Raw genomic sequence first — 13,294 nt, 5'->3', positions numbered from 1 at the left:
CAGTTCTCAAGCCCGAGGGAAAAAAAAAAATCTATTAAAGCTGAACGTAAGGTTTGGAAAAACCTGAATATTTGATCTGCCTGTTTGAAAAACTGAAAATTTAATAAAATTTTAGCTCTTAAAAATATCGCAGAGCAGTTCATATCTGGGGTCAGTTCGTAACAGTAGTCACTGAGAAAAAAAGCAGCTCAGTTGACTGCCTCCAGTGCCTATTTTCTGAGGTTCGTCCTCTGATCTTGCTGTGTTTTCACGGTTCACCAGTTCTTTGACAGGGATTACATTTAAAATTGCACATAAGAAATGTAGATCTCTTAATAAAATCAGCCTGAAATTCAGTTCCCTGGCATGTATTTCCAACCCTTTGCCCCTTCTTTACCTTCAGAGAGGGATGTATGATTTAAACTTGGTTATGCCACTCTGAGGGAAGATACCAGAAATTAAAAAAAAAAAACAAAACCAAACTAATTTGAAGAGAAAACATCAAACAGAATTTATTTTTCTAGTGCTATCAGAAATTGAATTTTGAAGCATCTGACATATTGGATGGTTAGGTCTCTCCTGGGATATGTTCAAGCCAAAATCCATTCAGGAATGAAACAAAGAAGGATGATTACCTAAATTTTCTCCCTCACATTTTTTGTCAATAATCATAGAGGTTTCTCACCCAATACTCAGGATCGACATTTATACCCAATTTCCTTTACCTCTGAAATTGTGTCTAAAATTGTTTTCCTGTTTTCAGCCCAAGACAATGTTCAAGTTTTTTCTAAAGACAAATGGGAAAGCAATCAAACAAATCTCTCTACCGCATTGTTTGAAGTTTTTGTACCCTCAGATATAACATGAGAATAATATGGTTTAAGGAAGGACTTGAGGACTGCTACCACGATCAAAGACCTTTATTTTTGGCCAATCTGCTTTTCCCAGCGAAGCCCAGAACTTCTGCATGACCTGTTTCTTGGTGTTATGCTACCTTGTGCTGCAGCAGTTCAATGCATAGAGGCAAGGAAATGAAAAATCAAAACCAGTGGAAATAATTTTTGACAGACAAAATCCTCATTTCTTTTAAAGAGACTTGGCATCTTTAGAAGCAGGTTTTAGCCCTCTGGAACTAAGAATATTTACCAACTTGAATCGCGTTGCCCCTGGCTGGCATAATGATGCCTCTTGGACGCGTATTGATGCTACCTTTGTCTAACAGGTAAACAGAACTCATCTGAGCTGTACGCCAGGCACTTGGCTCTTAACTAACTGAAGTGGGTGGAACCAATTTTAACTGCCACAGGCTGACTGCTGGCATGTGGACAGGAACTGTAATTTGATGGAGTTTTTAGACTTTTAGCTTTCAGTGTAAGCCCTCTTTTGGAAGTAACTAAATTCTTCTAGTATCATTCATATCTCTTTATGTTTGCAGCAGTACACAGGGATAGTTCTCTCACAGAATTGTCCTATAAAGCATTCCTAAAAAAATTGTCATTTCATAAAACATGAACTTCAGCTGAACATTTCAATTCTTCATTAGTTCAAATCTAACTCATTAGCTGTGACTGAAAGAGGTCACAGAGTTGTACTATTTTTGAAATCTCTGTGTCTTCCTTTTCTGGTGACCATTGTTCACTGGAGGGATGGAGAAAGCAGCAGTTTGTCTTCATTTTTACACGTTTCTATAAATACATTAGCAACAAAAGGAGGGCTAAGAAGAATCTCCATCCTTTTTGGATGCAGGGGGAAACATAGTGACTAAGGCTGAGGAAAAGGCTGAGGTACCTAATGCTTTCTTTGCCTCGGTCTTTAACAGTAAGACCAGTTGTTCTCTGGGTACTCAGCCCCCTGAGCTGGACAACAGGGACAGGGAGCAGAATGAAACCCCCACAATCCAAGGAGAAATGGCTATCAACCTGCTACACCACTTAGACACACACAAGTCTATGGCGCCGGATGGGATCCACCCAAGGGTACCAAGAGAGCTGGCAGAAGTGCTCACCAAGCCACTCTCCATCTTTTATCAGCAGACTTGGCTAACTGGGGAGGTCCCAGTTGACTGGAAGATAACAAATGTGACGCCCATCTACAGGTTATAGAGCAGATCATCCTGAGTGCCATTACACAGCACATGCAGGACAACCAGGTGATTAGGTCCAGTCAACATGGGTTCATGAAAGGCAGGTCCTGCTTGACAAACCTGGTCTCCTTCTATGATAATGTGTCTCGCTTAGTGGATGAGGGAAAGGCTGTGGATGTTGTCTACCTAGACTTTAGCAAAGCCTTTGACACCGTTTCTCACAGCATTCTCCTGGAGAAACTGTCTACTCAAGGCTTGGATGGGCATACTCTTTGCTGGGTTAAAAACTGGCAAAGAGCGGTGGTGAACAGAGTTCAATCCAGTTGGCATCTGGTCCCAAGTGGTGTTCTCCAGGGCTCAGTATCAGGGCCAGTTCTATTTAATTTCTTTATTAATGATCTAGAAAAAGGGATCGAGTGCACACTCAGTAAGTTTGCAGACAACACCAAGTTGGGCAGGAATGTGGTTCTGCTTGAGGGTAGGAAGGCTCTACAGAGGGATCTGGACAGGCTGGATCGATGGGCCAAGGCCAATTGTATGAGGTCTAATAAGGCCAAATGCCGGGTCCTGCACTTGGGTCATAACAACCCCATGCAGTGTTATGGGCTTGGGGAAGAGTGTCTGGAGAGCTGCCTGGCAGAAAAGGACCTGGGTGTGTTTGTCAACAGCCAGCTGAATATGAGCCAGCAGTGTGCTCAGGTGGCCAAGAAGGCCAACAGCATCCTGGACTGTATCAGCAATAGTGTGGCCAGCAGGACTAGGGAAGTGATTGTCCCCCTGTACTCGGCACTGGTGAGGCCACACCTCGTGTACTGGCTCCAGTTTTGGGGCCCTCACCACAAAGAAGATACTGAGGTGCTGGAGCGGGTCCAGAGAAGGGCAACGGAGCGGGTGAGGGGTCTGGAGAATAAGTCTTATGAGAAGCAGCTGAGGAAGCTGGGGTTTTTCAGCCTGGAGAAAAGGAGGCTGAGGGGAGACCTTATCGCTCTGTACAACTGCCTGAAAGGAGGTAGAGGTCGGTCTCTTCTCCCAAGTGACAGGTGATAGGACAAGAGGAAACGGCCTCAAGTTGTGCCAGGGGAGGTTTAGACTGGATATGAGGAAAAATTTCCCGGAAAGTGTTGTCCAAGCATTGGAACAGGCTGCCCAGGGAAGTGGTTGAGTCACCATCCCTGAAGTATTTAAAAGACGTGTAGATGTGATGCTGAGGGACATGGTTTAATGGTAACTTGTCAGTGCTAGGTTGATGGTTGGACTTGATGACCTTAAAGGTCTTTTCCAACCTAAACAATTCTATGATTCTATTCTATGATCTATGTTAAGGCAGAGGCACACTGACATACGGGGTGGGGGAGGGCGACGTTTGCCTGTGTTGCCCTGAGTACATGGCAGACGTCAAACTTCAGTGCTCTGAATCCAGCATTTCTCATGGCACCCTTGAAAGGGTCAGTGACCCCAATAATAATAAGAGATGCTTGAGTCATTATATATGACTTGATTTTATTTGCGTAAGGATCAAAAAATGAGCCTGTCAAGTTGCTTTAACACATTGTGAAGTTGTGTGTTTTAATTATAAACACAGGACTCAACTGTCTGTTTAAAAAAACCAAAAAGACGGGGGCACAATTTGTCAATCAATCAGGAGTGTATTGTAACAGGAGTTTTCAGATTTGCCTTTTAAACTATATTTCCAGAGAGCTGTTTTCCTCCTCCAGCAGTGCTTTCTGATGGGAGCAACCTTAAGGAGAGGGAAGGAAGGGCTTGCCCTTATGTTACTTCTCTAAAATATATCAGCTGCTTTCCAGCCCACAGTGCAATTACTGTTGTTATCTCATTAATGCTTTAATTAGAGCTCAAGTGCAGGCCAACGTAGAAAGGTTCAATACACAATGTCAGTTCAGGGCAGCATAGTTACTGGCTCAGTTTAGAGGGGTCTCAAGGCTGCTCTAAATCAGAGGCAGGTATAATGCCCTCAGCCTTCAACTGTACCTCCATTTTCTGTGCCTCTTTGGGGTCTTTAAATAGAAATTACCATTCTGGGGAGAACAAAGCTGTTTTTATGACTCTAAGGTACCTATGGTATCTGCCAGAGATGCTGCCAAGGACTTTACAGATCTTGTTGACTGAAGGGGTTATGGTAGATTCACAGATTCACAGACTTCTAGGCAATGATGTGAAGACTAAATGCTCCAAGTATTGCAAACTTGCTACCTTATTTTGTCTAAATAGGATTTGCTTGTGAGTTAGTCTCTCACAATTTACTGTGAGGCTCTATGTGTTTTTGGGGTGGCTCCCTTTATGACACACAAGTATATTGTGTGTATCACACTGATTTTATTTCCCTCCTTACAATATAAAGAAAAGACTTTTTACATAAAACCAGACACCTACTACCCTTTTTTCTCTTTTCAACTACACACGATACGATCTGTTTGCTGCATCTTAACAATTAACACAGAAATTAACTCTCATGATTTCAGGTTAGGAAACGTTCAGTTTAGTAGCTGGCTTCCTAGGCAACAGAGAAGCTTTTTTCAGGCTAAATCACGTGAAAGGCACAGCATTGACAAGGTGAGAGTGCAAAGCTTCTTAGCCTTGAAAAAGCTGTCAGCGGCTGCCTATTGTGGAGCATTTGCACCTTCTCCATAGGTGTGGGAGTGGCTTAAGGGACGGCTCTTGGTTCCCTGAGACAGGGGACCCCACTGTGCCCTGTGAATTCTCTTTTAGGGCATCTGCCTTCTTCCTAGGTGGCTTTTAGTGCAAAGGAGTGGAAGAGTAGAATGGGGTTTTTCAGCATTGTCCTTTCTAATAGCATTGATCGTTTCCAACCACACCCAATATTTTTTGGGAAGGCATCACTGCACTTTAGTTGAAGGTTCAAAATGGTTTATGAATGAGCTTCCTTCTACTGTTGGTTGGCACAGGAGACAGAGTCTTGGGTAAACAGATAAACAGCCCGTTAACTGTAGGCGGCACTGAAAAGGAAACTTAACAACACAAAAGCTAACAAACAAACACGCAGTAATGATGGGGATGAAGAGGACGTAGATGACTACAAGGACATGCAATTCCTTACCACGATTGCTACACTTTTCTAATCAATATGCATGACGAAATTGCCCTAGTTCTCAAGAGCCTCAAGTGGATGAGCAGATATTGTAACGTACCTCCTGGTTTTGAACATTTTTCCTTCCCACACCTCAAAACATTGTACAAAGGAAGGCAAACAGCATTACAGAGGGAGAAAGAAAGAATGGCCTAAGGTCAAGGAAACAGCCAAAACCAGATCACTGCATTTCTGACTTGCACTGTTAGCTACTGTGGCAACTTCAGAGAACAGCTGAAGAAGTTTAACCTTGTTTGTTTTATTTTACATAAAAGTAGATATGGATGATCACAGATGCCTATCAAATTATGCCTCAATGGGAGATGGCAGTGTCCTTCCACCCACATATGTGCTTACCAGAAGAACAAGAATCACTGGCCCTTGATATATGTAGTCGATATATTTCCCTGGCTCTTTTCCAAACCAGCATCTGTAAGAAACAAAACAAACAGGAAAATAATTTATAAAGGAGAATGCACTTCTTTTAGATTTTAATTTCAAAGACACCATAGAGAGATATTCCCTTATTCCATGAGTTGTTTAATCATGAACATAATTGGCAAGTGATTGAGTTTTCTGCTACTAAGCCACTTTTTGTTTGGACACAGATCTGAGCCCCATTTTCCCCTCCCATTAGACCATTCATTTTCCCACGGTTTTTGTTTTGTTTTTGTTGTTGTTGTTGTTTTGTTTTTATATTGCCTATGTAAATATTTCCAGGAAATGTGAGAACCTGCTGTAAGGAGGATGCAAAAGTGTCTTGCTGTCTCTCAAAAATGCTTGAAAGAAATATTCTTTGTAAGGAAAAAAACCCTGTTATCTATTGCAGTGTCCAGCAACACTTCAATTTCCTAAAGTATGGACCGTTATGAGCAAATATGTCTCAAGCTGCACGGAAATGCTGTCTAAATAGATACTGGATGAATAAGGAGTTCAGCCCATTGGCTTTGAACCAAGCTGGTGACCATCAAATCCAGCATATAGTACAGGGACAACATTTAAAGCTAGTAAATACCTGCTCCAACATCACCAAAAGGAAATCAGCTCAGGTTAAGTGAAAGCACAGGTAAACTGAAGGGCCTCAAACCAGCAGAGGGCCTGGGTGTGTCAGGTGTCACTGACTGATGGCTTGACTTTCACTTCCACTAATCACAAGTGTTTTTCTCCCTGCCGTATTATACAACAGACTAAGCCTCTGATTTCACAGTGACCCACCACTGATGTTCACTTCATTCTCTCTGCTGTGAGTAATAAATCCGTTGTATTTACGTCAGTAAACGAATAAGAAACTGGGATTAGGCCTGGACTCAATCATTTACGCTATTACATTTTCCTTGTTGCACTTTTGGCCTGGGCCAAACAATAGCCAACTCCCAAACTATTCCTGGGGAACAAATCTGGAGCTAGCACGAGCCAGGAGACATTCCCAATAGTCTGCAAACTGCACCTACCCTGATTTGGAAGCCAAGAGGGTTTAATAATATGGATGTGAACTTTTCCGTGATATTTGGACTCCAGCCCCAGAAGCGATTCCAGGTGCAGCTAATTTAACAGTACAGATACAGCCACACGGTCTGGATCCTGGTTCCACCAAGTAGAGGCAACTTTGCTATCATAATGCCTTAAAGTTTAGGTCATTGGCACTCCAGATACCTTATGAAGTAGATTTTGGAGTTCAAAGGTCTGAGAGGTTTTTCTCCCCTTTGTGGATACCACATAAACAGTCCACAGAGCAAAAAATAGGTCTTCCCTGTCCCTTGTGACAAAAGACAAGCTTAGTGCCACTGGAGACTTGAAAACAACGGTAATTCCTGAGCCAAGGAGGCCACAGAGACAGGTGCAGATTTGCACCTTTACAAGCATTCAAGAAATAGTAGCTGTTGCCTCAAAGAGGTTGCGGTCTGTAAGACACAACCGCACAAATTCAAGGCAAATAAATTGAGATAAGGAAAGCTATGGTTCAGATGGAATTATTTTGAATAACATAATGGCCCCCAAATATTTCTCCAAAATGTGTTGCTTGCTAAACCAGAAGGAGCTGTTTGCCCATTGCAAAATCCTCTTACTGAAATGAATGTTCGGAAATATTGAGATACGCAGCAGATATCTAGGAACACAGTTCAGCATCACACAATTGTTTGCCTTTTCTTGATTCAATTTCTACATCTTTTAAGTTCCAAATAAATGAGAGCTTTGAATATTTTATAACTATAAAACATGTCTGTTATTCCCTGGTGCAGTGACTGCAAATTAATGTAAATTGATAATTTTGCAACTAATCTTCCAAAATTTGTTGATGAGAGCAAGACTTGGAATAAGGTACTTCCTGAAACTGAGTTATCATCCAAGAAGAATCCCCAAGGCAGCCTTAAATGAAGGAAACGGCTTTTTGGGTGGGTTTTTTTTGTTATGGAGATGGAAAGATATGAAGAAAAATGAATCACAAGATATGCCAAAGCAGGAGACACAACTCTCCAGAACTTGCAAGACCTACATTTGACAGAGGTTTTTGAAGGGCATTTTGGGAGACCTATTACATATTGCCTGAAATTCAGAGAATGAAGAGCTATTAGAAGAGTTGTTTCTGGGAAGCTGGCTGTTCTAACAGAGGAATCTAGCAAAGGGACTAATAAGGAACAGACTGAGGCACGTGGCAGAACTTAGTGGGCTAGAAAAAGTCAGCAAAGAATTTGGAACAGAGCTGGTAGAGCACAAATGAGGTTCCAGGGCAAAGGCTGCTCACTGCTCTTTGGAATTTGAATACTGCTCAACTGTAAGACCATATTCATAGAATCACAGAACCATAGGGTTGGAAGTGACCTCTGGAGATCATCTAGTCCAACCCCCCTGCCAGAGCAGGGTCACCCAGAGCAGGTGGCACAGGAATGTGTCCAGGTGGGTTTGGAATGTCTCTAGAGACGGAGCCTCCACCACCTCTCTGGGCAGCCTGTGCCAGGGCTCTGCCACCCTCAAAGTAAAGAAGTTCCTCCTCATGTTTAGGTGGAACTTCCTATGCTCAAGTTTGTGCCCATTACCTCTTGTCCTGTTGCTGGGCACCACTGTTTTCAGCCTGGCCCCATCCTCCTGACACCCAGCCTTTAAGTATTTAGAAGTGTTGATAAGGTCCCCCCTCAGCCGTCTTTTTTCCAGACTGGAGAGACCCAAATCCTTCAGCCTTTCTTCATAAGAGAGGTGTTCCAGTCCCCTGATCGACTTGGTAGCCCTTTGCTGTCCCCTCTCCTGCAGTTCCCTGTCCTTCTTGAACCGGGGAGCCCAGAACTGGACACAGCACTCCAGATGTGGCCTCACCAAGGCAGAGTAGAGGGGGAGGATGACCTCCCTCAACCTGCTGGCCACACTCTTCTTGATGCATCCCAGGACGCCATTGGCCTTCTTGGCCACGAGGGCACATTGCTGGCTCATGGCCATCCTGTTGTCCACCAGGAGTCCCAGGTCTCCCAGGTCTCTTTCCACTGAGATGCTCTCCAGCAGGTCACCCCCAACCTGTACTGTTGAAGAGTAAAACGCTGACATTTATTATCTGAAGTCCAGTGTTAGACCAAATTTGCATTGACTGACGCATCATGTGTGTATACACACTTTCACACAATTTGAGGGAACAAGGTTGTGGCCAAAGGTAGACTTCTACAACGCAGGCATCTCCATGGGAGCTCAATTCTTCAGGAGTTAATGGAGGAAAAAAAAAGCAGCTTTTTTAGGAAGGTGTTAATCTCATTAGGCTATAAAACAGAACTGTTACATTGTATGTAATCTAAATATTTCTAATATGCCCATTAAATCAGGTGAGCGAGGGTGAAAGGACAGATATGCCAGTGACATTACATATATTTGCATTTGATTAGCTGTATTTCACATTTACAGTCTAACTGTTCAAACTAGGACCTTAGCTGAGATATTGCAAACTTTTCTGCCTGTCATCTTAACTCTTACTTTAAATCCAACACAAGCCATTATTTCTGCAATAAAATCAGCGCTGCACATTTCTTTCAAACCAGAAAAAGAAACCTAAACCACTGAAAATTAATTGGTGCATCAGAAGATTAATTCCATCTGTGTGAAATAAAAGCCATTTTCCATTCTTCCTTTTCTTTTTTATTTTTACCTCCAAAAGAATAAACATGCACTCCCTGAATATTGAAGAGGACAATTGAGAAAGACAGTTCTGATTAGACTCATATATGTAAACACACTTCTATTGAATAGCACTAATTAATAATCTTCATGGTTCTCTGATAGTTCTTTACATAACAAACCCCAACATTGGTTTTATCATTACTGTTAATTAGATCTTACAAATGTTCTTCCCCTTACCAACTGTCCATCAATGAAATTACAGTAACTCTTAATCATTTGTGTGCTTTTTTTATTGAGACTTAACAGCACTTTTTTCAGAGTTGTCAGATTTTGCTGAAGAATTACTAAACACCAGACAGGATATTTGCCACAGTACCAATTATATTTGTCTCAATTTGCAGAACCTGGTCCCTAGTAAGAATAAAAATGACAAAAATTAGGAAGCTGGTTGAAGCATTTTCTCAACGTTCTTCCTGTGTGCTATTTTGAGCTCTTAAACTATTATGAGCTACATAATTTGAACTACAGTTCGACCTCCAAACAAATTAAGTTACAGTTCAAACGCGTACTCAGATGAAGAAGAGAAGTTTACCATTTTGTTCTGAATTTTGGGCTGTCCACTGGAATATCCAAACAGTCTTGGAAGCTGCAGGAAAGTACATGTCGTCTGCCTGTGTCCAGTTTGCTAGGTCTAGCCTCATGGGGGGATAACACATGATTTCTCCAGTGGTCAAGATAAATGGAGCATAACCGCTAGGCTGTCTGGGGAGATCAGCCTGCTTTCACAGAACAGCTGAGGTTGGTGGGGACCTCTGGAGATCATCTACTCCACCCCCCTGCTCAAAGCAGAGTCAGCTGAAGCAAGTTGCTCAGAGCTGTGCCCAGCTGGTGTTTGGGTAGCTCCAAGCATAAAGACTCCATAACTTCCCGGGGCAACCTCTTCCAGCATCCACCCTCACAGTAAAAAGGTGTTTCCTGATTTTCAGATGGAATTTCACGTGTTTCAGTTTGTGCCACTGCCTCTTGACCTGTCACTGGGCACCACTGAGAAGTGTCTGGCTCCACCTTCTTCATACCCTCGTGTAAGATATTTATAAGCATTGATAAGATCCCCCTGAGCCTTCTCTCCAGGCTACAGACTCCCAGCCAGACTCGCCTTGAATGAGAGATGCTCCAGCATCCTGACAGCAATTATTTCTCAAAGCCAGGGATTAGTTTTATCTCATCTGTGTATATTTGCACATGCTTATGGAAATCGAATTAAAGGCATGATTTCTACACTATCCCAGGACAGAGAAAGGATTTCGTAAATGCCACAAAGTTTAGTCTAAACTATCCCAATGGGTGATGGACTGGAGAAGGGAATAAACGATAAGTTAAATGCACGCATGTGCACATCTCACACACACGTACCAGAGGTGCGTTCCTACACGTGCTTCAGTTTGACTATTCGGCAGGACCTGCTACTTTCCTCAGGCCGGGAGGCAGTGAGCAGGGGCTATCCGAAGTATCGCCTGCTTTAATGCTTGAAAAGATGACTGAATATTTATGACAATTGACAGGCCCTCAGCAAGTTATTTATGTCTTGTTTTGCTTCGGTTCATTTACTTTACTGAGTCTCCTCTGCATCACTACAAATACAAAAAGCAGATTTCATGTAATAGCCTTTGCCTTACAGCTTAATGCCTTTATCAGCTCTTCATTTAGAAGAGCTCTGCCTGTCTGCCTGGGTGCGTGTGCTAGATGAAAGGAATTGCTCTATTGAAGCATCCACTCTCGATTTCTCAAGCAGAGTAAAGTACATGAATCTTGGTCCCACCGCTGACAATAAGCGAGCACAACACTGAGGCTCCGGGCCATTACACCTCACACTATGGTGGGCAGAAGCCAAATTCTGCACTTTCTCAACACATAACACGTTTGGAGTAGCTATGGTGCGCAGTGAGGATGTATGTGAATGTTTCACTCCAAGGCAAACACCAGCATTAAAGACAAAAAGGTGAAAATGCCACAAGACATTAGGTTTAATAGTCTGGGTCGACCAAGAGTAACCTGGTGCCTCTCTTATCAGTGAGCATGTGAGGCAAATGATGTATATGAGTACGGGTTTGTCGATGACATGGATTTAAAAGCACAAGCTCCATTTGATAATCCACCCAAGGCAGAGAGCCTGAGCCTAGAAGGCTCTACAGCAACAGCCTGGATATTCTGCATACCAAATAGGATCACTTTGCCTTTCTTGCCCTGCTGACTGTATTTTGTATCTCCCTTTCTTTTGTTGTGCAGGATCTGGGTCAGTCACACCTTCGCTGGTGAAAGGTGGCACTCATACCTATGTAAGCATATGTCTTTCTTCATGTCCATGACACATCATGGGGATATTCTTTCACACTTTGTGGGTATGTAATGATGGTAAAAGGAGGTAGTGGTACAGATGATGCAGTGGTTTCTTCATCTGTGCACCTTGTGTGCAGTGCAATCCCAGTTGTTGTGGTATGTTTCTATCAGAGGTCCAACTTCCCACTATTTCTTCTGGGAGTGATGAGCAGTCTTTCAAAATGAGGTGTTCAAACCTTGGTGTTGAACTCACTCACAACAGGAATGTTTAATGTGCATCGCCATTATTAAAACATGTGGTATTTTGCCTCTCCAGGTTTCAAGACACAAAATTTGGTTGCGTTGTTTTGTGTTGTTTAAGCTGACTAGTTCCTCCAGCCCTAGTTCTAGCCCTACTTCAGCACAATGAGGCAGCTGCCATGCAAGGTAACAACTACAAGGAACATGACCATGAAGCAGACCCAGAATGTTGTGATCCTTGACCCACTCAGAAATAAGGTCTGTGAACACAGAAATTACAGAAATCTGGCGATCCGAGGTTACCGCCCAGGGCTGATTGACTTGGGCACCCAAGGAATAGGTTCCAACAGAAGTTTCTCTTGCCATTTTGAGACTACAGTATGAATTCTCCTGTATGATTATTATAGGCAGGGATAGAATCACACAAAACTCCCCCAGTGAAAGGGTGTCTGTCTGCTTGCCAGTAAGTGTAACTCCTGGGAATTAGATTATCACCTTCAAAGTCGTCATTAAAGCTACAGAAGAGAGATTGGTCAAGGGTTCAAAAGTTTGTGTGGAGCAGAGAAGAGGACCTTAGTAGCGCATAACAGAATTCCTCCCATGCCTACAGCATGGATGCCCAAAGCTCAGCCAGTCATCCTGTCCATCTCCCTTATAGTCTGGAGAAATAGTGCATGTAAGTCTCATTCATCCAACCTACTTTGGACATCTCCTTCCAGATGTGATGAAATGCACATTTACTGTTTTGACTGATCACCGCTGATCATAAGAGACCACAGATTAGTGCACAGGCAGACACCTACAAGGTAGACACTCACATTTAATCAGACGTGCTACAGACAGACAAACAGTATGGTCATATGAAAAACAGATTTCATGGAGAAAAGCATTTTTTTAAGGTTAGGGAACGGAGTTGTAACAGACAATAGACATTGATCCAAACACTAGTTGAAAAGTACGAGCTGAGCTATATCTGAGCAGTATCGATGTTCGAGGGAAAAATTCCCCAAACACAGACGCCTCTTTATCTCCCATATTTTTCAATTTCATGCACTAACTGCTTCCAATTGGAAAAGCCAGAAACAGAAATGCAAAAATTCCACCCATAAAACTATTCTTGGCAGACTGTCAACTGAATTCTGCACACCCAGATGGCTAAATCCTTTAGCACTCAACTGTTGTTTTTACCAAGGTCTTACTCAAGCAAAACTCCCATTGAAGGAGATTACCCTGACTGTAAATCATGTATAAAGCTATCAAATGAGAGCTTCAGGGCTTGGCCAAGGATATTTGGGAAGAGTATTTTTGGAAGCTGATTCAAGTAGCGCTCTGAAATTTGAGATGGTCTGGATTTGGATGGAGGTGGTGTGACCTTTCCTCTTTCCTATCAATCAGGATTATTTCTAAATTACCAGTTCAGCCTGCAGGAATTTCAAAATTTATTGAGAGAGCTA

General features: G+C 42.7%; 1 protein-coding gene across 2 annotated transcripts in view; it reads right to left on the bottom strand.

The window, feature by feature from the left end:
• CRHR2 (corticotropin releasing hormone receptor 2) overlaps positions 1-13,294 on the bottom strand; it is a 167,685-nt gene that overhangs the window by 31,378 nt on the left and 123,013 nt on the right. For both annotated transcript variants that reach the window (XM_063324316.1, XM_063324317.1), the window contains one exon: positions 5,526-5,598. In XM_063324316.1, the coding sequence (XP_063180386.1) occupies positions 5,526-5,598 (73 nt within the window). The remainder of the gene's footprint in view (positions 1-5,525; positions 5,599-13,294) is intronic.

Source organism: Chroicocephalus ridibundus, chromosome 2, assembly GCF_963924245.1.
Source record: "Chroicocephalus ridibundus chromosome 2, bChrRid1.1, whole genome shotgun sequence".
NCBI classification, from domain to species: domain Eukaryota; kingdom Metazoa; phylum Chordata; class Aves; order Charadriiformes; family Laridae; genus Chroicocephalus; species Chroicocephalus ridibundus.
Note: the sequence above shows the minus strand (reverse complement) of the source record. Positions and strands in the feature narration are given on the sequence as shown.